A 25,141-nucleotide genomic window follows, 5' to 3' on the forward strand; every position below is an offset into this window, starting at 1 on the left:
TGTTCACCTTATTTTCACTTATTTCAGGTGTAATAAGGGTCTGTTCTCATTGACTGAACTCAGCTGAACTGAACTGAACCGAACTGAAATAAATATTTTATAAGAGAAGGAAATTAGGAGCTGAGCTGAACTGAACTGAACTGAGCTGAACTGGATTTCAACGTAAGAGAACAGGGCCTAAGTTCAGATAAGTTCAGTTTAGATTTAATAAGTTTTGATTAGGGTTACCCAAGTACAAACTACAACTAAAATAAATTTTAATAAGGTCTTATAAGTTTAGATTAGTGAAAATCAGGCGAATAGAATACACCCTTAAACTTAATTGAAGGAATGTTATACCTTATTGACCTTATTAGAATTAAACTTATTGGAACTTATTTACTACTACTAATACTCTTTAGGGTCTAATGTTGATGGGCAAGTTTAAAGAACAAACAAAGACAATCAATTTACAAGTCTATTCTAGGTCACACTCTTGATTTATCAAGCAAATAAAAGAGAATTAGAGATGATTAAACAAATGTCATATCAATCATACAAGTCATATCTATAAACTATACACTTGTATGAGTATTATGAGAAAATGAGACAAGGTTAATTCTTACAAGTTAAGAAGTGCCCGGCCAATTAAAATTTCTATTTTTTTTTCAAATTCACCTCTTTCATTTATTAAATTATCATTTGATCAATTGATGATTTTGATTGTAATATTGTAATTATAGATTAATTGATAAATTGATGTCAATGGTTGATATGTCTGATATGTGTTTTATGTTGTGAAAGAGTTACTTAGGACGAAATAAAAGAAAAATAAAATAAAATTTATACTAAAAATAAACGCACATAATTGATCAATCGAACTCCACCGATTAGAATAAATGAAGCAATTTTAGTGGACGGTGCTAATGTATGATGGATATCCCACCTAATTCATTGATTGTGTGCTAAAATAACTAAATAATCATCTTAGCTAATCCTCTTTGATTTGATGCCGACAAATCTCACCTGCTTTCGTTGTAACCAAAACACTAACACCTCAAAGTCTCAAACCAAAAAAAAAAAAAAAAAAAAAAAAAAAAAAACAAATAAAAAAAACAAAAACTCTTGGGATAAAAATACTAGTAAGTAGTTGTTAAATCCGAAGGTGTGAATTGGTTGAAGAAGTAAGAGCAGAGGATAGACTAGTACTCGTGGTAGAAAATTATGGGAGAAGTTAATTTAATTGCAAATCTTCCCATCATCGATTTGTCGGCAACTGATCGAATTTCTACCGCTGCTACACTTCGTCAGGTTTTCTGCTTCACTCCTAACTTTCTATACATGTAATATATATATGTACTCTTTATGTTCCCAAAATAGTTGTCACATCGATAGTGTAATTTGAACTAGCAATACGATAACTTAGGGTCTGTTCACATTTACTTAATTTCAGTTCAGTTCAGTTCAATTCAGCTCTAATCAGTTCAGTTCCAATCAGTTCAGCTTAGTTCAGTTCAGCTCTAATCAGTTCAGTTCCAATCAGTTCAGTTCAGTTCAGCTCTTAATTTCCCTCTCACATAAAATATTCATTTCAGTTCAGTTCAGTTCCAATCAGTTCAGTTCAGCTCCAATCAGTTTAGTTCAGTTCAGCTCAGTTCAGTAAATGTGAACAGGCCCTTAGTCATGTTAATAGTCGTGAAAAAACATATATGTGTTGCTAATTTGCTGCATTTGGTGGTTTAGGCATGCATTGAAGTCGGTTACTTCTACATTGTAAATCATGGAGTGGACAAAGCTCTATTCGAGAGATTATTTGAAGAGAGTAAGAAATTCTTTTCACTTCCCGAGGAAGAGAAAATGAAACGTGATAGGAAGAAGAAGCTCAGTGGATATACTGCATTATATTCTGAGAAGTTGGATACTTCTTTAAACACTAAAGGTTTTGTTGATCCATCATCTTATCTATTTGCTCTTTTAATTGCCAAATCACCTTATTCTGTGTGATAGAGTATAAAACATATTCCTCGGCCTCAACCATCACCTTAAGCTTTTGGTTGAGTTGGTCCTCTAACACTGTGTACAAAAGTGCAAGAGATTTCGAAGATTTAGCAACTTACCTTATTTGATTGCAGGTGACCCAAAGGAGTCTTTCTACATTGGCCCGCTTCATGATGAAATCTGCAACTTGAACCAGTGGCCTTCTGAAGGTAAGTTTGTTATGCAGTTGGTTTGTTAATTTGGGCTTTACCTTGAAATGATCATGCCTTAATGGAAGATGTTAGCTCAGACTTTTTTGTTTTTCCTTGTTTGATTAAATTTTATCAGAATTCAGATACTAATTTTAACATGTACTAATTGTGTCATCATACCAGAGCTTCTTCCAAATTGGAGACCAACTATGGAAGCATACCATAGACAAATTCTGTAAGTTAAACAATCTCATCATCTCATTATACCATACTCTACTGTCAGCTTTAGGTTGTCTGATCTAAGTTAGTTTCTACTGTACTTTTTAACTGGAAAAGGCGCTGTCAAGGAAAGTTATATCTTTTCATCATGTTAATTTCCAAGTAATGATTGTTTTGTTCAATGTCACACCTTGTACCCTTACACCCTGTGGTTGCATACTGCATTAAGGTTGAAGTGGAAGTTCCTTGAAAAAGATCAAGTCAGTCTAATCCTGATGGTATACACAATATGTCCTGAAACTAATGAAATAGGGATGGTTTTGCTAATATATTAGTGTATTTCAGTTTATGGCTTCTACAGTTCAATATAACGTTTATATGTGGTGCCTCAGGAGTGCAGGAACTAGTTTACTATCACTTCTTGCGTTGGCGTTGAACCTTGATGAGAAGTTTTTTGAGAATGTAGGAGCTCTGGATCCACCAATGCCTGTTCTTCGCCTCTTACATTATCCAGAAGGTCTGGTGAAATATATGTATTTACCATGTCGATATTTTTTTCTCAACTTGATTCTCAACACTTCCCATCATTTCCTATTTACATTTATCCTTGTGGGACTGAACATTCTGTAATTTGCTCAACTTGATTCCTGGACCAGGCTTCAGAAAGTTCACTTAATTTCAGGAAGTCCATCTTATTACTTCTTATTTTATATGTATCAATGTATGTTACTATCAGGTGACCACAGTTGCAACAATGATGAAGTTTTAGGGGCTTCTGCTCACTCTGATTATGGAATGATCACTCTGCTAGCCACTGATGGTGTTCCAGGATTACAGGTATGTCTAATTAGTAAAAAATAATAATCATTTAATTGTTGCTCAATGATGAAAAACATATTCTATATTTCTATTATGTTTTCTTAGGTCTGTCGGGAAAGGGATCATCAGCCACAGATTTGGGAGAATGTTCCTCATGTTGACGGGTGAGTTTTCAGTAAAAAGTGACAAAGCAGAATTTAGTCAATTGGATGAAGCTGCACTTAATTGAACAGTACCCTTGTAACCTTTTTGCTCAGCTGTGAAATTTATCATTTATGTTGCTCATAGAATTCTTTTGGAAAATGATGATGTAGAAGTACTATACAGAATCATTCATTAATCCAGGAAGCTTCACAATTGTAGGGCTTGTAGTTCTTAAATGGGCTCTTGCCTTCTCTTTACCATATCTATCGGTCCAACAGTTGCCTTCCTAGCTACACATGTATTCAGAAGAGCCAAGAACATATTCTCTATTTTATTTTACTTTTCTTTACATATTAGAGATATTTCAGGCAACATAGGCCATGTATTACTCTCCAGGGCTTTCTACTACCCCCTTCTTCTGATTCCTCAATTATTTGCATATGATTGGGGATGGCTTAGAATTCTGATTAATAGTATTATGTTTTTGCAGGGCAATAATTGTCAACATTGGTGACATCACGGAGAGGTGGACAAATGGTTTGTTTAGGTAAAGCTTAATGGTGTTTGTCACAGAACTTGCTTGATTAAACATTCTGTTCTTATTACTGGATCAGTTATCAAACCTTACCTTTCTTCATTCACACACACACACAGTCACTGCTAGAGTTACTGCTTCATTATGTTATAGGGATGTCAGCTAGTAAGATCTCACCGTCTCATTATGTGACACAAGACACAACTACACAAGATTTGGGATGTAATCTCTTTGCATATACCCATGTTTTGCCTTTTCCTTACTTGTTTTGTGTTATATGACAACAGGTCAACATTGCATAGAGTGGTGCCAAAGGGACAAGAACGATATTCTGTAAATAATTTCCTCTCTTCTCTCCTCTCCTTTACTCCTTTTCCTTCAGTTTTCTTATTAGTTCTCCAAGTCCAGCAAGCATTCATCATATGCAGTTCTTTTACCTTTTGCTGTCATGCACTTGCATGTGTATGTCATGTTTAAAGGTGATAGATTATAGCATCAATTCCTACTTGCCAGTCTTAATATTATTTAGATAGGTGCTAACTTTGTTAGACTAGAATGTCTTAGCATTTCTCAAATTTGTCAAGAAAATTGATGTTAATTTGCTGTTTTGATTAAGACTTATGTCCTGTTTTATTTGGAGATTTGTCTTCAGGCTTTTAGCTAATTAAAGTACATACGATAATGTTGAGTGAGATTTTTACAATGCATTATTGTAAAGCTGTCTTGTAAATTAAATCGAGTACCTAAATATTTTGACAATTTGTCACTAGAATTTGAGAAGATCAGAGCAAGAGCCTTTGCATTTACTGAGGACTAATAAATAGCTGCACTTTCTATGATATCATACTTGCAGCTTTCGTTTTACATTGTTAATCTAATATCAACAGTACCTAAAGTAACAAATACGAGTACTGCTATCTTGTGCAGGCAGCTTTGTTCCTTGATCCTCCACACGATTTTTCAGTGGAGTGCTTAGAAACTTGCTGCAGTGAGTCAAATCCTCCCAGGTAAACAAAATTATGGCTTTATTCTTAGTCTGGTTTTCATTTTAACTAATTCACAAATCAGCAGTATCGTGTAGAAGTTTTCAGACTTCTGCTCTTCCATTCTAGAGTTACACATGCTCAATTGCTCACTCCACCATTCAACTTATTATAAGCATAATGGATTAACATAGATCAAGAAGAGATGTCATCAACATATTTTCGATATTGAACACCCATCATGCTTGCTCACTTGTGCAGTTGTGCCTGTGGCATTTTAAGCTACATGTGTTGATTAAAATAGATGCATTTTCCTCCTTCCATCGTAGAAGTCTTTAACCTGGTGTATTTATATATCTTAGACTCTTAGAGCAGGCTAATAAGCTGCGACTTTATTGGCAGGTTTCCACCAATTCGCTACAGTGACCACCTCCAAGAACGTTACAGGGTTACATATGGAGCTTAGGAGCCCCTTGGCTCTTGCCAATCACTTAGTCACTTACGTACTTGTACCTTGAAGAGCAAGTGTTGGAGGTTTGGGGAGTGCAAGTACGGTTGTTCAGAGTATCTCACCACTTTTAATGGATATTTGTGGATCAATAAGTAAAAGATGGATCTTGGAATTCATACATGTATTTATGTGTCCATCTTATTGTATCTAGTAAAAAATGTAAATTATACTGGATAATGATTTGCTCTCTTTTAGCTTCATATGAATGCAAAGGTAATGTTTAGTGTAATGTGTAAACTGAATAATGAAAGGAATTCCATTCCTCTAATGATTTGTTTTATCCCTTAGCTTATTAACTCTTAACATATTTTGTCTGAATATTTAAAATATTGATGTTAAAAGTTACGGAATAAAAGAAGTACTAGTAGTACGGAGAATAATTAATCGATCAAATTACTTCGGACTTTCGGAGTCAATAAAATAAAATGGAACAATTTTAGGCCCTGTTCTTTTCACCTTAAAAAATAATATTAAGTAAAAATAATTTCAGTTCAGTAAAAATAAGTTCAGTTTAGTAAAATTCAGTTTTCTTAAAGAAGAATTATAATAGAAAATCAGTAAAAATAATTTCAGTTCAGTAAAAATAATTTAATTTCAGTAAAAATAATTTCAGTTCAGTAAAAATAAGTTCAGTTCAGTAAAAATAATTTCAGTTCAGTAAAATTAAGGTGAATCAAACAGGGCATTAGTAGAATAGTGCAAAAAAATCAACTAGATAATGTACAAATGATATCAACCTGAAATCTTAGATAGTGACCCCTGACCCTCACCTATATTATTGATCGCGTGCTAAATTACGAATGATATCAGCTTAACTAATCTCTTTAATTAGACGCCGACAAATCTTGCCTACTAATCTCTTTTGTTTTTTTTGGGTGGTAATGAAACACCACAAATTATAATAATGAATTAAAATTAAATAACAATTTAAAATTCGAGAATAAAAAATAAGAGGAAGGGAAGTGGTAAAGGAGGCAAGAGCGGAGCAGAGAAGAGAGTAGAAGAAAATATGGAACAAGAAAATTTGATTGCAAATCTTCCTATCATTGATTTATTAGCACCTGATCGAATTTCTACAGCTGCTACACTTCGTAAGGTTTGCTGCTAGTTGTACTCCTTATATTCCCGAATTAGTTGTCGTGTTGATAATGTAATTTAAACCAGCAATGCATTAACTAAAATTTAGTTGTCACTTATACGAGTTGCTAACTTGTTACATTTGGCGGTTAAGGCATGCATTGAAGTCGGTTTCTTCTACATTGTGAATCATGGAGTGGACAAAGCTCTATTCGAGAGATTGTTTGAAGAGAGTAAGAAATTCTTTTCACTTCCTGAGGAAGAGAAAATGAAACTTGACAGGAAGCAGGAATTCAGTGGATATACTGCATTATATTCTGAGAAGTCGGATACTTGTTTAAACATTAAAGGTTCTGTTAATCCATAATCTTAACTATTTGCTCTTGTAATTGTCAAACCATGTACCTTATTCTGTGTTACAAGGAATTTTGGAGACTTATTAACTTACCTTATTCTGTGCTACAAGATTACAAGGAATCTTTCTACATTGGCCCGCTTCATGATGAAATCTACACCCTGAACCGCTGGCCTTCTGAAGGTAAGCTTGTTATCCGGTTGGTTTGGTTTTTAATTTGGGCTCGCTCTAGACTAATTTGTTCATGCCTTAATGGAAAGATGTTAATGCGCGCTCACAGCCTTTTATTTGTTTTTTTTCCTGCTTAATTAAATGTTATCAGAATTCAGATAATAATTTTATAGTGTGCTGATTTATTGTTTCATACCAGAGCTTTTTCCAAATTGGAGACCAACTGTAGAAGCATACCATAGACAAGCTCTGTAAGTTGAACAATCTCATCATGTGCAATATATATATGCATTGTCCATGTTTGTGGTTTGTTAAAGGACATTACTCTACTGACAGTATTACATTGTCTGATCTGGTTAGTTTCTATGATTGTTCTTGTATAACTCCTTTTTTAACTGAAATTGGCGCTGTTAAGGACAGCTATGTCTTTCAGTCATGTCGCTTTTACATTTTCACTGATCTGATGTATCAGTCAATTATGTTTAAGCTTCTGTTGCTCTATGTAACACTTAAATGTGATACCTCAGGAGTGCAGGAAAAAGTTTACTGTCACTCCTTGCACTGGCATTGAACCTCGATGAGAAGTTTTTTGAGAATGTAGGAGCTCTGGATCCACCAATGCCTTTTCTTCGCCTCTTACATTATCCTGAAGGTCCAGTGAAATATGTGTATTTATATCAATCAATCAATCAATCAATCAAAGCCTTAATCCCAAAAGTGGGGTCGGCTAACATGAACCAAATTTGATTATTCCGTGTAGTCATCAACATAAATCTTTCTCCTCCATCCCTTACGATCCAAAACTTCATCCTCACGTAAATCCATGCACTTCATATCCTTCCTCACTCCTTCCAACCAAGTCATCTTTGGTCTCCCTCTTCCTCGTTTAATCCCTCCATGGTCCCACTCTTCCACTCTTCGCACCGGTGCACCCTCGGGTCTCCGTCTTACATGTCCAAACCAACGCAGACGATTTTCCCTTAATTTATCTACAATGCCCGCCACACCTACTTTCTTGCGAATAACCTCATTTCTGATTCTATCTCTTAAAGTGTTTCCACACATCCACCTTAACATGCGCATTTCCGTAACCTCCATCTTTTTAATATGCTCTTTCTTAGAAGCCCAACATTCTGTACCATAGAGCAACACTGGTCTTATGGCAGTCCTGTAGAATTTTCCCTTCAACTTTAAGGGAATGCTGCGGTCGCATAACACTCCCGTGGCCGCTCTCCATTTAAGCCACCCTGACTTAATCCTGTGGGTCACGTCTTGATCAATGTCACCATTCTTCTGGATGATCGACCCTAGGTACTTAAAACATTCACTCATGGTCAAATCCTTTCCATCCAAACTCACCACTTCATTGCTTGTCCCCCTCTGAGTGCCAAAACGACATACCAAATATTCAGTCTTACTCCGACTTAGCTTAAACCCTCTAGATTCCAACCTTTGCCTCCATTGCTCCAACTTGACATTAACCCCATCCTTAGTCTCATCCACCAAAACGATATCATCTGCGAACAGCATACACCATGGAACCTCATCTTGAATTGGTCTAGTTAATTCATCTAGAACCGTTGCAAAAAGAAAAGGGCTTAATGCAGACCCTTGATGCAATCCGATTGTAATAGGGAAATCTTTTGTCAACCCTCCGCATGTCCTCACATTTGTTGACACATCCCGATACATATCCTTAACTAGGTCTACATACCTTCGTGGGATACCTTTCTTCAACATTGCCCACCAAAGTATCTCTCTTGGCACCTTGTCATATGCCTTCTCTAAATCAATAAAGACCATATGAAGATCTTTCTTCTTTACCCTATAAAACTCCATCATTTGTCTTATCAAATGGATTGCCTCCATAGTAGATCTCCCAGGCATAAAACCAAATTGGTTATCTGAAATGCTTGTGCATGCCCTCAACCTTTGTTCAATCACCCTTTCCCACAACTTCATAGTATGGCTCATAAGCTTAATTCCTCGATAGTTAGAACAATCTTGAGCGTCTCCTTTGTTTTTATAAACCGGGACCAAGGTGCTCTTCCTCCAATCTTGTGGGATCCTTGTAGCCGTCCATATCTTGTTGAAAAGGTTTGTTAACCAATCAATACCAATCTTACCCAAACACCTCCACACCTCTATCGGTACCCCATCAGGGCCAACCGCCTTCTTAGGTTTCATCTTCCTCAGTGCAATCTCCACCTCTACTCTCCTAATCCTTCGCACATACTCCATGTTGATTTCTTCATCACTCATAGAGGTATCTCCTATCACAACTCCATTACTTCCATTAAATAATTCATCGAAGTACCCCTTCCACCTGTCCTTGATGCCCTCCTCTTGCACTAGGACCATTTGGTTCTTATCTTTGACACACTTCACCATGCCAATATCCTTCCTTGCCTCTTGTCTTCTCTTTGCCATCTTATAAATGATCCTTTCTCCCTCCTTGGAATCAAGCTTTTCATAAACCTCCTGATATGCCTTTTCTTTTGCTTGGCGAACAGCTGTCTTTGCCTTACTCTTAGCCTCCTTATACGCTGCAAAGGTTTCATCACTCCTACATTTTCCTAAGGCTTGATAGCATTCCCTTTTTTGCTTAATTACTGCTTTCACCTCTTCATTCCACCACGAAGTATCTCTCTGTACCGAAGTTCTTCCCCTTACTTCCCCTAAGACCTCTTTGGCCACTCTTAGGAAACAGTTCTTCATTCGTAACCAAGTCTTGTCCGGATCCACCTCTCCATCCCAATCCGCTTCTTCAATTACCTTTTCTGTAAAAACCTTAGCTTTTGCATCCCTTAGGGTCCACCATCTTATCCTTGGTTCTTCTTGTCTAACTTTTTTCTTCGCCTTCTCTTTCAGACGAATAGTCATTACCAATAGCCGGTGTTGGGTGACCACACTCTCCCCTGGGATAACCTTACAGTTTATGCAACTTTGTCTATCTATGCTCCTTGTGAGCAGGAAGTCTATTTGAGTTGCATTTGCTCCATTCCGAAAAGTTATCAAGTGTGAATCCCTCTTCTTAAACCAAGTATTAGCCAAAATTAAATTATATGATTGGGCAAAATCCATAATAGCTTCACCACCGGCGTCCCTCTGCCCATACCCAAAGCCTCCATGGACACTCTCATAGCCATCTCGGCTCGCCCCAACGTGCCCATTTAGATCCCCTCCAATATATAACTTCTCTGAGTGGTGGACACCCTGCACCACCTCGTCTAGGTCCTCCCAAAATTGTCGTTTCTCTTCTGCATCTAAACCCACTTGGGGAGCATAAGCACTGATAACATTCACAATCTCCTTGCCACATAGCAACTTCAGCCTTATCAACCTATCGTTCTTCCGATAGACCTCGATCACCTCTTTTGCCAACCTCTCATCGAGAACCACACCAACTCCGTTCCTAGCTCCACCATTCCTTGTTCTGTGGCTCGTTTCTTGCCCAACATACCATACCTTATACCCCAAAACCAAGCCTCGAGCTCCTTCTCCTGTCCATCTTGTCTCTTGGAGGCACATGATGTTCACGCGTCGTCTTTTCATTACTTCTACCAATTCTGCTGATTTTCCCGTAAGAGACCCCACATTCCAAGAACCAATCCGCAAACTAAATTCTTTTCTCCCACGCTCCCTCCTGATCCCAACTCCAAGCCCTTGATTATTTGACACCACAATTGGGCAATATGGCGCGTCGCTTCTGGGCGACGACCTAGCAACCCTTACATACTTATCACTGCACCCGGGTCTGGGAAGTGCAGCGCGTCGCTCAGTAGGGAACGCCCCAATGGCACGCCCTTGCTCATTTGACACCACACTCGGGCAATGTGGCGCGTCGCTTCTGGGCGACGACCTAGCAACCCTTGCATACTTATCACTACACCCGGGTCTAGGAAGTGCAGCGCGTCGCTGAGTAGGGAACGCCCCCACGAAATATGTGTATTTATACCATATCAATAATATTTCTCAACTTGATTTCCAATACTTCCCATCATAACCTAGTTATATTTTTCCTAGTTGGACTGAACATTCTGTAATTTGCTCGACTTGATTCCTGTAAGAAAGTTCACTTAATTTCAGTAAGTCAATCTTAATTCTCCTCTTTCATGTATGTATATTGCTACCAGGTGACCTCAGTTGCCACAATGATGAAGTTTTAGGGGCTTCTGCTCACTCTGATTATGGAATGATTACTCTGTTGGCCACTGATGGTGTTCCTGGATTACAGGTATGTCAGTATGTCTAAAATAGTTTTAAAAATAAAATAATCATTTGATGATTGCTCAAGGATGAAAATCACATTCTAATATGTTTTCTTAGGTCTGTCGGGAAAAGGATCGTCAGCCACAGATTTGGGAGAATGTTCCTCATGTTGAGGGGTGAGTTTTTGGTGTAGAATGGCAAAAATACCGAATTTAATCAGTTAGGTGAAGCTGCACTTGAATGAACTACCCTTGTTGCCTTGCCTGTGACATTTTTTTATGTATGATGTTTTTGCAGGGCAATAATTGTCAACATTGGAGATATGACAGAGAGGTGGACAAATGGTTTATTTAGGTAAATTTTAGTGATGTTTGTCAAAGAACTTGCATGATTAAACATTCTGTTCTTAAATTCTTATCTTTAGCTGACATTTCTTCACTCACACGCACGCACGCACACACACTGTCATTGCTTCATTATGCTGCTCTATGCTGTTTATTTCCTTACCTGTTCTGTTTTATCTGATAACAGGTCTACCCTGCATAGAGTTGTGCCAAAGGGACGAGAACGATATTCTGTAAATTATTTCTCCTCTCTTTCCCTCCTTTAACTTGCAGTTTTTTTTAACAACTCTTCCAAGTCCAGTAGTAGGCATCCATATTCCCTATGCAGTATTTTTTTGCCCTTTTCTGTTGTGCACTAGCACGCGTTTGACATGTTTAAAGTTCATTCACTTAATTGTAGCATCGACTCCCTCTGCCAATCTTGTTATATTATGTAAATGTTAACTTTTGTAAGACCAGAATGTTTTAGCAGTTCTCAAATTTGTCAAGAAACTAAAGTTGATGTTTATCTGTTGTTTCGATGACTCACAAAACATTCTTGGTGTATTTGACCACTAATTTTACATACTAAGCTAGGAATTATGTGCTGAGCACATTTCTTGGTGATGTTCTGAAGCTATTCAGCTGATTAAAGTACGAACAAGCCATATAATGTACATAATTTTTTACTATGTTGTTTGTGTAGGCTGTCTTGTGAATCAAATTGAATACATGAAAGCTGAATATATAGAAGAGACTTATACTAAAAATACCTGCATTTTTTCTGATATCATACTTGCAGTTAACATAAGTTCATTTGTATATATTATCATAATATATCAGCAAGCAGCAACACCATAAGTAACAAAAACTATTATCATGTGCAGGCAGCTTTGTTCATTAATCCTCGCCATGATTTTTTCGTCGAGTGCTTAGGAACTTGCTGTAGTGAGTCAAATCCTCCCAGGTAAACAAAATCTCTGGCTTCATTCATTAGTTTCAATTACAATTTTAATGTAACAATGTACTTGTATAAGCAATTAATTAGAATTGTCATACACATATTGTCCAAGCTCATTTGTGTATGCGGCATCACATTTACATGTATATGTATTACTCAAGTAGGATGCATTTTATCCTTCCAGATTGGATGTCTTTCATCAGGCTATTAGTTTATTTATGACTTCATCTTCCCTTTGTAAACGACAGATTTCCCCCGATTCGCTTCAATGACTACCTCCAAGAACGTTACAGGGCCAGATTTGTTACATATGGAGCATAATAGTCACCTTAATTGCCAATCAGTTGCGTACTCTTACCACTTCTACTGGAATTTCGTGGATCAATAAGTGGAAGTTGAAACTTGGGATGGAATTCTTACATTTATAAATGTGTTCATATTATTTGTGTACTTCATAGGGATTATCTCATTATGTGTCTCGTGAAATATGCTACGAGTAGATAATTTGTTGTATGTGAACGACTGAACCTAGTTCATATAAGCATTGTTATCAAAACTTAACTTATACTTTGTATTCGTATTTTTATTTTATTATTTGTATATGATGATTTAAACTATTCTGAGCTAATTGTTCAAATGATGACACCTCTCTTTAATACTCTAATTGAATAGGTTAAATTGAGAAAATGATTATGGCACATCAAAAATTGAATACAGTTTACATATTTTCTTCACAAAGAGATGTTTCATAATCAATTTCCGGTTAGGTGACATCTATTCTGTATTGCGTAAGTGGATAAAGTGTACTGTGATAATAACGTGATGTTAGGGGATTAATTAAAGTTTAATGACATAATTTATAGATAATGCATCCATTAAGTTTGGATGGATGTGGACAGTGATAGAACGTAAGAAAAAGGTAGGGACAAGGACGTTGAACAGTAGTGCACACTATAACAGCATTTGCGAACGATTTAGGCTAACCAGTAACCACGTGTTTGGATTCCCTCAACTCATCAACTTCAGCCGTTAACTTTCATACCCACCCGTTTTCTCTTCGCTCACGTGATCCCGGAAAATCACCTACATTTTGGATTATTTGTGTTGCAATAATTAAATTAATCAATGACCTGAGCTTAGACTGGGCTTATTTTGGCCCAACAATCGGCCGACCTCATGCTTCTTTCTTTCAATTAAAAACTGAAATAATTAAGTATATCCATGTTAATACACGGAATATAAATTTGCAAATTACAGTCATTTAAAGTTCGTATTTTGTAAATTGCAGCCATTTAAAAAAAAATTGCAAATTGCAGCCCAAAAGTTCGTATAAATTGAAAATTGCAGCCCGATTTAACTTTTTCATCGGTTTACATGTCGAAAAATCTTCGGTTAAGGTTTTAGGGGCCATTTTAGTTCTTAAGGCACCGAATTGAGCTCGGAATTAGCAAAAAAATGATGTTAGCGCCTCGTTTTGCGTAACAAAAATATATCGATTTATAGAGAACTTATTTCATTTGTAAATACCATGTCTTCTACAACACCACCTCTTTTGTTTTTTTGAAACAAAGCTGCGAATTAATATTAAAGGAGATCGCCAAAGTTGTCAAGTTTTGGGGAAACGGACCAAGCGAAATACGTTCATTACTTTTTGTTTTTTCAAGTTTCACTTTTATTACCCTTAAATTTATTACCCTCAACCCAAGCATGTCCTTAATAAGAGGTAGATTATACTTGTTATTAGAAAAAAGCCCACAATCCAAACTACTCCATTAAAAATAAACAAAGCGCACCCACAAGCATGTATCAACTTTATAAAAACGCATGATAAAATATAATTAGCACATATATATCTGATTAGATTCGAGGAGATTAGGGATTTGATAAAGTCTTGATAACTTTTGGATAACATAATATATTAATTATGTTATCTTAATGAAAATATGGATAAGGTGGATAAGCTTATTCATTCAAATAATAAAAGTGTAGTACTAAAATTAATAATAAAAATGAAATTGGTGGTTGTAAAAGAGGGACCGTGGAAAGCGTAGTAAAGCCAAAGTATGTAAAATGAAAATGAGAATATGCGTCCGTCCTATCACGTGGATTCTTAATGTTAACCCGACCAAGATTTACAATTTTGACACTCGCTCCCTTCTTTGCTCTTCCACCGCCCACGTGCTTCTTCTTCCTCACCTTCTTTTTTTTTTTTCACGTTCCCATTTCGATGCTTTGTGCCTCTATTAAGTTTCCTCTTGGTTTCTGACCGTATATAAAGATAATAAAGATTTCTTATTTTATACGAAGTACGGAGTATTCTGTATGAGTCTATTTACTACCGAGTAGATTATATATACCCCTTATTCGTGCTAATGTATGAAATTAATAGCACATGATACTCCGTAGATAGTTAATATGAAACATATAAATAAAACATAATTTCTTAGAATTTGATGAATTGTGCATACTTTTAAGCTACAAAGCACAAACTTAATTTCTCTATTTATACATAGAATTTATTTTTAATCTTAACTAAATTTATCTAAATAACTATATATTTTGTAAATGTCTCTCATCTGCCTCATAAACACGAAATATGCTTTTCACACTAAATGCCATTGTAATGTTAATATAGGCTTTTTTTTTTTTTTTTTGTCATAATTTTATTCAATTAATTAATTTGCTATGACACAAACTTCCAAGTGATAAGTCAATGGTTCATTTTAGAGAAAATAAGAGGATAAATCTTTTATTATCAATCTTTGAAATAATGTCTTAATCATTAAAAAACATATGATTTTGCACGAGTATTTTTAATATGCCCATGCTTCTAATACTCCTACTTTTTAATTATTTTTCGTTTGTTTGTTTTGTTTACATACCTTATTAATGAATTGATGGACACCTTTTAGGTCCAATTTTATTCATCCTACTCCTTAATTATGTTGAGAATATATGTTTAGATAAATTCAAATAAGGATTGTCAATAAGCTTAGACTAGTTCAAATAAATAAATTCAGAAAAAAAAAAAATAAGGTACAATTTGACAGCTCAGCTGACAACTTATGTTTCTCGATCAATTAGTTATTTATTTATTTATTTTTTTCTTATTAATGAAATTAGGTAAATAAAAAACAACTATGGAGTATAACATATGTCACCAATTATTTAATTTTTTTTCCCACCAATTTAATTTTATGATGAACAATAATTCTCTATACAATGTTGTTTATAATCTTTACTAATGGGATTATCCATTAAAATTTGCTCTAATATCCATTACTAAACAGGTACTTCATATCCCGCCAAACAATAACAATAATTAAAAAATAACATCTACATTGTATTTACGTATTTACGTATACATGATTGTGAAATTAGGTTATACACTGTAATAATTTATAATTCTTCATAATTTTCACAAAATGATCTCTCTTGTAACTAAATATCAACAAATCATCCTTACAAAAAAAAAACAAATCAAAGACAACTTCAAAGGAATAAACAAAACACTTGTTAATTTTGAAAATATCAACCAGATATTTCTTCAGGAGAAACAAAAAAAAAATTATAATCTCTATTTGAGTGAACCACAAGGCACATCAAATGATCAAATACATCATAATATCATATACAAGTATAAATACTCAAATACACACCAAATGTCTTTTTTTATTTGAAAAAACAAAAACTAATTTGTAATAATGACGTGCAAAATAGAGATTTAAAACAGAAGAAACGTTGATACATGTTTAAAATCAACGGCTGAAAAACACCCACCTAAAAGTGGGACCTAATTATCCGAACCACACCCAATTAAAACTTCCTTTTTATATTACTTTCTACCTCTTCTTCTTCCAAATTCATTTCATTTCATTTCCCCAAATTTTCCTCTAACCTAAGCAAACCAAAACCCAACCCGAACCCGAACCCAAACCCCGATCACAAGACCCACTTAAACCCGGGTTGGACCCCAGCCGCCATGACTCGACGGTGCTCCCATTGCAGCCACAATGGGCACAACTCTCGAACCTGTCCGAACCGAGGGGTCAAGCTTTTTGGTGTCCGATTAACCGATGGTTCAATCAGAAAAAGTGCTAGTATGGGTAATCTTTCTCTTCATCAAAACGGTGTCGTTGGGAATACTTCTCCTGCCGCCGGTGATCTTACTCCTGATCACGTGCCTCCTTCTGCCGACGGTTATGCTTCCGAGGATTTTGTTCCTGGTAGTTCTTCTAGTCGCGAACGTAAAAAAGGTTTGTTTTTTAATTTGATTTGGTGGGAATTTAGATTGATTTAGGTTTAAAGTAGTAAAGGGGTTTTATTATGTTTTGCTGATTTTGGAAAAATGTTGTCTTTTTTGATTTTTATTTTGGGATTGATTCAGTTGGTGTTAGTTAGGTGGTGGGATAAAGTTTTGTTTTTTTTGGGGTTTTCCCCATATAATTGATTTTGGTCCCTGGAAAATGGGGGGTTTATTTGTTAATTTGAGATTGAATTATTGGGAAATGGGAAATTGTAAACACCTGAAAGTGGTTGATTGAGATGGATTGAGGGTTATTTTGGGGAAGTTTTGATCAGGTGTGTTTTGTGGAATGACATTGATTGAATAAATTGGATTTATTTGTGGGATTATGAAATTGGAAATTCTTTTGGAGTTTTGGTTGATTCATTTTGGTTCAATTAAATTTGGTTCGATTAATTTTGTGTGATTGATGCTAGACTTGGTTATTGGATGGAGAAATGTATCGATTAGCTTGAGCAGAAAGCGAGCTAGAGTTGTTTGCCGTGTTCAAATTATCTTGATTGGATTGGATTGGATGTAGAAGTGTGTATGGTGAATTATTATGGAGTAGTTGGAATATCTGTTGAAGCATGAGCAATATAAGATATACTTCGTAATTGATATTGGGGAAGATTTTGTTGTAGTTAGAAGGTGATTTGGACTCACTATAATTTCAGGTGGCAGACACTCGAGAAGTTTTGAGGCTTTGCAATAATGGCATTTGATGTGTTTTGTTAAAGCTTATGTAGGACTTTTAAATTGGCATGGATTGATCTTGTCTTATTTGGGTTGGCATGTATGATGTTCATCTTATTGTAGTTGTTGGTTTTGTCGAATTCTCCATAGTCGACGTGCACAATCAAAACAACTATAGTTGCCTATATAGGTTGCTAATTTGGAGAGAGTAGTTTGGTGATCGTCAATCATGCAGAGCTTAGCAGCTGATTATTTTAAACTGTATTTAGTATTTACTGTGCACTTCTTGCTTTCTGCACTGTTTATTCCATATGCTGATAGTCTGAATGAGATTATTAGTACTGATCAGAACTGAAATTTGCTTCTCTAAACTGATTTTATATTGACTCATTCTGCTAGTGTTTTTGTCACAAGGCATTTCCGGCTTTTACATATTAGAACTTAGACTTTTTCCAATCAAAACTTATATTTGTGATTAATTCTGAATTTATGTAATAAAAGCCGGATTTTTATAAGTTGAACATTATTATGTTTTTTATGCTCCAATCGCAAGTTTTTGTTAAGTTACTCTTTTTCCCTTCTCTGTTACTGCTTAAACTGTCAATCTTTCTTGATCAGGTGTTCTAGGCTCTTGACAATGCTGTTCAGCAGTCATGTTATTTCATGGCATTACTGTTATAGCTTCCGTGTACCTACACCTTGATTGGCCTGGGAATTTTCTGTCATTTTCCTTACATGTAGTGTGAATGTGATTGTGCAGGATAGACAACTTAGCTGCAAGTCTATTTCATTGTATGTTCATTTACAATAACAGTTCTCTTTTTTTCAATAGGTGTTCCATGGACAGAGGAGGAACATCGAATGTTTTTGTTGGGCCTGCAAAAACTTGGAAAGGGTGATTGGCGGGGGATATCGCGTAGTTATGTGATATCAAGGACGCCAACCCAAGTGGCTAGCCATGCTCAGAAATATTTCATTAGGCAGTGTAATGTGTCTAGAAGAAAAAGACGCTCTAGCTTGTTTGATATTGTAGCGGATGAGGTGATAATCCTTTTCTTCATATTCTTAATATCTCACTTGGAATTTTGGTGAGTTTGCATAGTAGATACCCAAAAAGTCAGATTAACCAGTTTCTGATGGGTGTTGAATTGTTGATGTAACTTCTTTCTCATGTATTGCTGAAAAAGTTCCCCCACTCCCACAAAAAAAAAAAAAAAAAAACAAAAAATAGAAAAAAAAAGAAAAAAAAAAAAAAAAAGATTAAGAATGTCTTGATCATTGCCTTTTGAGTTTAGATGTAACTTTTTCTAACTTGTGAAACTTTTCACTATATGTTACATGCTTTCTATGTCTTCAATCTTCTTCATTCATACACATTGAATTTGAGCAAGTATCGCTACTGTTGCACAGAATTTTAGTTGCTCTTTAGGTTGATTATTGTTTCCACTTTCCAGTTTCCAATTCTGCTCTAGAACTATTGATATGCATGTTATTTCATTGCTCTCTACATCAGACCTGTTCCTCACTTCCTCTCTAGCTCTTTTTTTTTTTTCCCTCATTGGTACTGTAAGTTTTTATTTTTTTTATTTTTTTTTTTTATCAATCACTGTTAACCCCCCTGCATCGCTGCTGATGTTATTGTTTTACGCTTGCTTTTACAGGAGGGCGATACACCAATGGCGGCACATGATTTCCTCCCTGAGCATCCATCTGATACTCAAACACAGAATAATAACCACCCATTGCCTCCTGCTCCTATTCTTGATGAAGTATGCGAGTCAATGGCATCTAGCAACTCAACCTCCAATGAGGCAGAACCTGATTTACCTAAGCAGGAAAGCGTGGAACCCTCCCAAAGCAGCTCTGTCTCAACCGACACTCCCCCAAACTACTACCCTGTTGTATACCCTACTTATGTGTCTCCTTTCTATCCGTATCCTGTCCCATATTGGACCGGTGGTAATCCCGAACCAACCAAGGAGACACATGAGGTGGTTAAGCCTACAGCAGTACATTCAAAGAGCCCAATAAATGTCGATGAGCTCGTTGGCATGTCAAAATTGAGCTTGGGGGAGACCATTGGCAGTGGAGAGCCATCGAGTTTGTCACTGAAATTGCTTGATGGTTCCTCTAGACAATCTGCGTTCCATGCTAATCCTACGCCTGGTAGCCCAGATATGAATTCTTCTGGTGGCAGCCCAATCCATGCGGTCTGATTGTATAAGTGCAGGTTAGTGTTGTTAGGTTTTAGCTCAAAGCTCGAACTCGAGCACAGCAGTTCTAATGTCAATATAAGAATGATATATGTGCAGTTTGGTTTTTTAGCAAAATGTTTTTGTTCGTGAGATTATGGATAGGTAGGTGGTATGTTATGTTAAAACTTATTCTTTTTTAGGGTTTGGAATTGTGTGTTACCGTATACAAATGTTCACCAAATGGCCGATTCGTATCCTGAAGTTGGAATCATGCCTAAAAATTTTATACATTTTTTTTTTTATTTAGCAGTACTAAATCAATAGACTGTCATATGTAAAAAAAATCTGTAGTTCATAGCTAGTTAAATCTCTCAATTTCTGTTTTGATTATTTTCTCGACCAGTAAAAAACTCTCTTTTGTTAAATTATGTCACGCTGTCCAGATTTTTACTCTGTAATTAACTATTGGTGCAGGTAATGAAAGAAGGAAATTAAACTGGATATTGCAACTCCAATGAAATTTCATTGACTTGTCTAGTTGTCTCTTTTGCTCTCCTCCCTATTAACAGAACATCTGATGGGGAAAAATAATACAAGTAGTATTATTAGTCAAAAACCTTTATGTTTCAAGGGTGTAAGAATTCATGATAAAAACATGATAGGAAGAATAAAGGAAGCCAAGTATTTGGACATGCAATTTGTATCCATTTCAAGTAATTTGATACGGAGTAAAAAACTAGATAACCATATTTTCAGACTAGGCTGTGTGGAAATTGAACAACTTGTTTGCCACCTTTAACGCAATTGTACGTGCAGTTGATGTTGTAGCCTATAAAAGGTGTACCACTTGTACGTACAGTTGAATAGTCGATGATAATTTACTTAAAAACCTCGGGGGTTGCTGTGTTGGAGAGGTAGATATCAGGATATGGATTTGTTTTATATTTGTAGTTGGAGTGAAATGTTATCATTGTGTGGGCAGGGCCTAAGCTTAAAATTTGCAGCACTTGGTTGCTCAGAGCTGAACCATCGCTCCCTATTATGTAAGGGGAGTATAATCCTTGCATTGAGGCCTCTACAATATTACCATGCAACGCCGTTCTCATCCCAATCATGAATTCACGGCGTATGATGTGTAGCAGATTATGTCTTGGGCTGAGTCTGGGATGGGTAGCGATCCTAGGGATGCCCCTGTCATTTTGTCGTAAGTTCTCGATGAAAGCTGAGAGTCTGAGACAATAACTTCCGTTGGCTTTCCTCAAAAAAAATAAAAAAATAAAAAAATAAAAAAATAAAAAGAAAGAAAGCTGAGACAATAACCCGAACCAGTCAGTACTGATGCATTACCTTGAGATAAATGGTTAGCAGTAGGATTGAGTATTGGGATAGTATAATTATAAAGACTAAGATTGTAAGTGGGTTAGTTTCAAGAGTAAGCTGCACCATGTCTTTGATACTTAAGCTAAAGCACATTAACTTCTGACGGTAATTATGAGGTTAAAAATAGAGTTATATACAAGGAACCAGGTAATTCTGGTTGTAGATGTAATTGGATCCCATAAACATATGAATATATAATTATTGATTTGTATGGTTATAAAACCAATGATTAGGAAATTTTATTTTATTTTATATTTATTTTTTTTGTGATGGAAGTACATACTAATGTAATTTAATGTATTAGGGGATAACAACAAATGATTGATGTTATATTGTTAATTTGTTATATTTTTTGAAAAGATGTTATATTGTTATTGTTGTTATATCCCCCTTCATTACTCCGTAGTCCGTATGACCGCACAATTCAGAAAACCAGGCAAAAATAAGGTCATTCCCCATTGTTAAAAAAGGGACTTATAGAGTTATAGCTTAGTTCAAAAGTAATTACTACGACGAAAATTTTATTTACTACCTCACAATGTTCATAAAAATCCTTCCGTTTCAATAATATTTGAAAAATAAATGGCTTTGTTATTCCTCAAGAAAAACTCATATAGACTTAACTAAATTATAAGTTAAATTAAAAAAAAAAAACTAACATTTTCCCTGTTCTTCTTTAATTTAATGATTTTTAGCCAATAAATATAACCAACATACAGTATGGTGATTGTAGTAAGTCCCTCCATGTAGGGTTTAGTTAGTCCCTCTAAGTTGGGTTTATTATTGTTTGTTTGTTTTTAGTGTGTGTAGATATACAAATTTGGAAGATTCGTCTTGCAAATTTGTGGAATTGCGGGTATGTTGGTAAAGGGGTGCAGATTTAGAAGATCCGTCTTGTAAATTTGCAGATCTGGATGATCAATCAAGTTTTATCACCCTTCCGACTATATATCAATGGAGCTATGTCAAAACATCTAAAATTATCTAGAAGCAATTCAGTTTCAATGCCATTATTTTAGAGGTGTTTAATTCTTGTATTGAAAATTTAGATCTCTTAAGGGATGATTAATTGATTGTAAATGTCGAATGATAAATATTATTATTAATGAAATCAGCCTCCGTATACCAATAAAAAAAAAATTATAAGTTAACTTAATTTTTAGCAATAAACAGGAAAAAAAAAAGTAAAATATTAAAAACAGAAAAATATTTCATTATCAGTACTAGGAAAGGAGTTCCAAAAAAATATAAACAAATTCAAACATATGGTTCGCATGTCACTTTGTCACATGATAGTTTCATATAAGAAAATCAATTAAAAACTTTAATTAGTGCAAATTAAAATCTGTATGTCAAGATTATGATATCTTTTTGGGGGACCGGGGTAGAGACTTGCTCATTTAAGTTGGTCAATTTGGGTTTCATGAATTTCTAGCATGTCAGGTAAATTTTGGTCAAAATAAAATTGTTATCTTGATGGACCCAACTTAATTTTCATTTAAGTTTGAATGTAAGGTTAAAGGCGTCAACGTTTTACAATTTAACTGGGATATTATTTGACTCTTAAATATTCTTCCTCCATGCCTATAATTGATAGGCTTTGAGCTTTATACAATTTTTTGTTGGATAGATTTTATTCACTTCTTATTTTTATCATGCGAGGCAATGATATATTTTTTACTCGTAATATAACTATAAAGTAGTACTAGGGTATTATTTGGTACTGTGGTAGTGTGGTGTTTGTTATCTATCTAGTATCTACTCATATTACGTATATATTATTTTCTAAATAATTCAATTACATATATGGGAAATTAATTCAAGAAAACTGTAACGACATTCAACTATACGAGCTCTAAAAAAAGTAAAAATGATAGTATATGAGTAAAAGAATAACCGATTAATATAGGTGTAACAATAATAAAGGTACTCGTAGTAAATCAAACGAAGCAAACTTCAATTTCAGTTTGTGTAAATTGAAACGGTTTTCCTTACTCTCGATGTTTTCATAATTAGTAAGTTAAGACTTGAGACACCTTTAGACTTTTAGCATTTCAGTTTACCAATAATATCAATCTAACATGATCTTAGATATCATCGGATTATTCATGTCATATCAAAAAATAAAAAAGATATGGCCTAGGATAATGTTCAAAAGCTGGACTATGAATAGTGTAATGGAGTGGAATGACCGTGACTATAAATTCCTTTAATTTCCGGCAACAAAATCTCTTTTAGTTTATGTCAAAATAATTAAAATATCTCTTAGATGTTGAAAAGCTTGCAATAGTAAATTCTTAAATTAGGGGATGACAATTCAAGATTATGTCAAATTTGGAAAAATATTATTGCACGATTTTGTGGTGGAAGATTAATATTATAACAGGGGTTTTGTAGACAGTACATATGAACATATCCCTCAAGATTCATTGACATGACATCATATTCAATTATTTATCTATATTTATTTTTTGGGTAGGGTTATGAAATTTTGTTATCTTTATTATTATTATTTTTTTCTTAGGGGAATCTTCATGTGAAATACTCTCTCTGTGTTTTAAGTGTATCGATTTGACCAACAAATAAATACTCTATATTATGAAAGTGAGGCTTGTCGGGATAAGAAAAGTGAGCCTTGAAAAGAGTAAAACACTCTATATTATGAAAGTGAGGCTTATCGGGGAAAAAAAAAAAAGATATATAGGAAAAAGAATATAGTAAGGTTACTAGGTAAGTGTTATGGTTTAAATTTTTATAAGTTTGGTCTAATTTGAAAGTTTATGGTTTGGTTAGGTCTGATTTTGATCTAATTCAAGCGAGATCTTATTAAATTCGTCTTAATAATTAAGTATTTTCACAACATATCCAATTTCCATATTTTTTTCAAATACAAAACTAAAGATATATGGCAATAAACGAACAAAAATAAAAAAGACTTGTAAGAGAATCAAACCTTATGTTAATTACCATTGTGGACTACACTTGTATAATTATAAATTACGATAATATAAAGTATTAGCATTATTGTTCGTTGGTTTCTTAATATTGAGCAGTTGGAGTAGTTTACAATATTTGTAGACATTTTCATTAATCAATTAATTGCTCAAATAGAGCATAGTTACATTAACCTATAGACTAAAACCTTATAATGAAAAGGCAAATCAAGAGTTGTTCGATTAAAAAAAATAAAGGGCAAATGAATCTATAGTTTTGATTTTACGTTTCTACCAAACAATGCAATAATTACAAAGACCAAATCTTTCTCCCCTTTTTTAAGTAGGGTTACAGGAGGTATCCATTTTCTACAAAGGAGCACATGGAATCTTAGCCAAGGCTTTATCGGACGTAACTGGCAAAATCTCTCAAGGTTGAATATTTGATCAGCATTAATGCATTCTGATAATCATCTCCATTAGCGATTTTATCTTGGTTGAGAAACAATGGAACTATTCGAGGTCGCTACTTCCGGCCTCATGGATCTTGGCTTGAGATCATATCATAAGCTGGATAACTCGGCTTTGGCATAACATGGTCATCCGATCTTCTCATCCTTAAGGAATGATGCTAGGGCAATAATCTCCGATTCCATCTATTAGCCTTTCGATGATCACTAAACCCTGGAATTATATTGAATAATAACAAACAATTAGACATGATCATATAGCATATAATAATATTTACTTGTATATACATTAGGGTTTAATTAATTTCATATCCTGCTACCATTATAGTTGCATAATGTATACACAATATATATTTACCTTGTACATGGTGCATCTATGAGGAGATTTATTGAAATCATGTAAAGGCAATATCCTTAATCTTCCTTGCTTCATCATCATAACCCTGATTCATTTTAATCTCCGAGAAACAATCCAAATATGGCTCAATGAGAACATATTTGAGTCACTTATAATTTAGTCATATCCAAAAGGCGGACCTTTATTAGGGCTCATAAGGGTGGCAATGCAGTTGTTTACAGATGAGTGATGTCTCTAGTATGCAAAGGAAGGAGGTTTTCCCTAGCTGCTTGACAAATTCTATGGCCTAACCTTAACCAATGTAGAACCAGTACTAGACCGATTATAGCATACATGGTATAAAGAG

General features: G+C 34.9%; 3 protein-coding genes across 4 annotated transcripts; all 3 read left to right on the top strand.

Annotated features, from left to right (window-relative positions):
• The first annotated feature begins 1,051 nt into the window (after positions 1–1,051).
• LOC145597624 (kihadalactone A synthase LFS-like) lies at positions 1,052–5,626 on the top strand. Its single transcript, XM_081653835.1, has 11 exons — positions 1,052–1,290; positions 1,723–1,918; positions 2,112–2,186; positions 2,352–2,403; positions 2,780–2,904; positions 3,124–3,224; positions 3,312–3,370; positions 3,841–3,897; positions 4,173–4,218; positions 4,813–4,892; positions 5,271–5,626. Exons 1-11 carry the CDS (start codon positions 1,204–1,206, stop codon positions 5,332–5,334), a joined length of 942 nt encoding a protein of 313 aa, XP_081509961.1. The 5' UTR covers positions 1,052–1,203; the 3' UTR covers positions 5,335–5,626.
• A 666-nt stretch (positions 5,627–6,292) lies between these two features.
• LOC145597623 (kihadalactone A synthase LFS-like) lies at positions 6,293–13,106 on the top strand. Its single transcript, XM_081653833.1, has 11 exons — positions 6,293–6,475; positions 6,611–6,806; positions 6,923–6,994; positions 7,182–7,233; positions 7,510–7,634; positions 11,119–11,219; positions 11,312–11,370; positions 11,492–11,548; positions 11,726–11,771; positions 12,405–12,484; positions 12,727–13,106. The coding sequence occupies exons 1-11, from the start codon at positions 6,389–6,391 to the stop codon at positions 12,797–12,799; spliced, it is 948 nt and encodes a 315-aa protein (XP_081509959.1). The 5' UTR covers positions 6,293–6,388; the 3' UTR covers positions 12,800–13,106.
• A 3,244-nt stretch (positions 13,107–16,350) lies between these two features.
• On the top strand, positions 16,351–21,267 carry LOC145597707 (transcription factor MYBS3-like). 2 transcript variants are annotated; one of them, XM_081653943.1, is made up of 4 exons: positions 16,351–16,734; positions 18,292–18,500; positions 19,121–19,689; positions 20,129–21,267. In XM_081653943.1, the coding sequence occupies exons 1-3, from the start codon at positions 16,461–16,463 to the stop codon at positions 19,673–19,675; spliced, it is 1,038 nt and encodes a 345-aa protein (XP_081510069.1). In that variant the 5' UTR covers positions 16,351–16,460; the 3' UTR covers positions 19,676–19,689; positions 20,129–21,267. The 2 variants fall into 2 exon arrangements, with proteins under 2 accessions (XP_081510069.1, XP_081510068.1); XM_081653942.1 differs by lacking the exon at positions 20,129–21,267 and having other exon boundaries at positions 19,121–20,044.
• The last annotated feature ends 3,874 nt before the right edge of the window (positions 21,268–25,141 follow it).

Source organism: Chenopodium album, chromosome 20, assembly GCF_948465745.1.
Source record: "Chenopodium album chromosome 20, dcCheAlbu1.1, whole genome shotgun sequence".
NCBI classification, from domain to species: domain Eukaryota; kingdom Viridiplantae; phylum Streptophyta; class Magnoliopsida; order Caryophyllales; family Amaranthaceae; genus Chenopodium; species Chenopodium album.

What these genes read in the sequence shown, in the direction of transcription:
- LOC145597624 (XM_081653835.1), top strand. Translation starts at nt 1,204, where the DNA reads ATGGGAGAAGTTAATTTAATTGCAAATCTTCCCATCATCGATTTGTCG. An exon ending in ATGGTGTTCCAGGATTACAG is followed by an intron (nt 3,225 to 3,311) that starts GTATGTCTAATT and finishes ATGTTTTCTTAG; the next exon opens with GTCTGTCGGGAAAGGGATCA. An exon ending in AGTGAGTCAAATCCTCCCAG is followed by an intron (nt 4,893 to 5,270) that starts GTAAACAAAATT and finishes CTTTATTGGCAG; the next exon opens with GTTTCCACCAATTCGCTACA.
- LOC145597623 (XM_081653833.1), top strand. Translation starts at nt 6,389, where the DNA reads ATGGAACAAGAAAATTTGATTGCAAATCTTCCTATCATTGATTTATTA. An exon ending in CAGCTGCTACACTTCGTAAG is followed by an intron (nt 6,476 to 6,610) that starts GTTTGCTGCTAG and finishes TTGGCGGTTAAG; the next exon opens with GCATGCATTGAAGTCGGTTT. An exon ending in TACTTGTTTAAACATTAAAG is followed by an intron (nt 6,807 to 6,922) that starts GTTCTGTTAATC and finishes CTGTGCTACAAG; the next exon opens with ATTACAAGGAATCTTTCTAC.
- LOC145597707 (XM_081653943.1), top strand. Translation starts at nt 16,461, where the DNA reads ATGACTCGACGGTGCTCCCATTGCAGCCACAATGGGCACAACTCTCGA. An exon ending in TAGTCGCGAACGTAAAAAAG is followed by an intron (nt 16,735 to 18,291) that starts GTTTGTTTTTTA and finishes TTTTTTCAATAG; the next exon opens with GTGTTCCATGGACAGAGGAG. An exon ending in TTGATATTGTAGCGGATGAG is followed by an intron (nt 18,501 to 19,120) that starts GTGATAATCCTT and finishes TTGCTTTTACAG; the next exon opens with GAGGGCGATACACCAATGGC.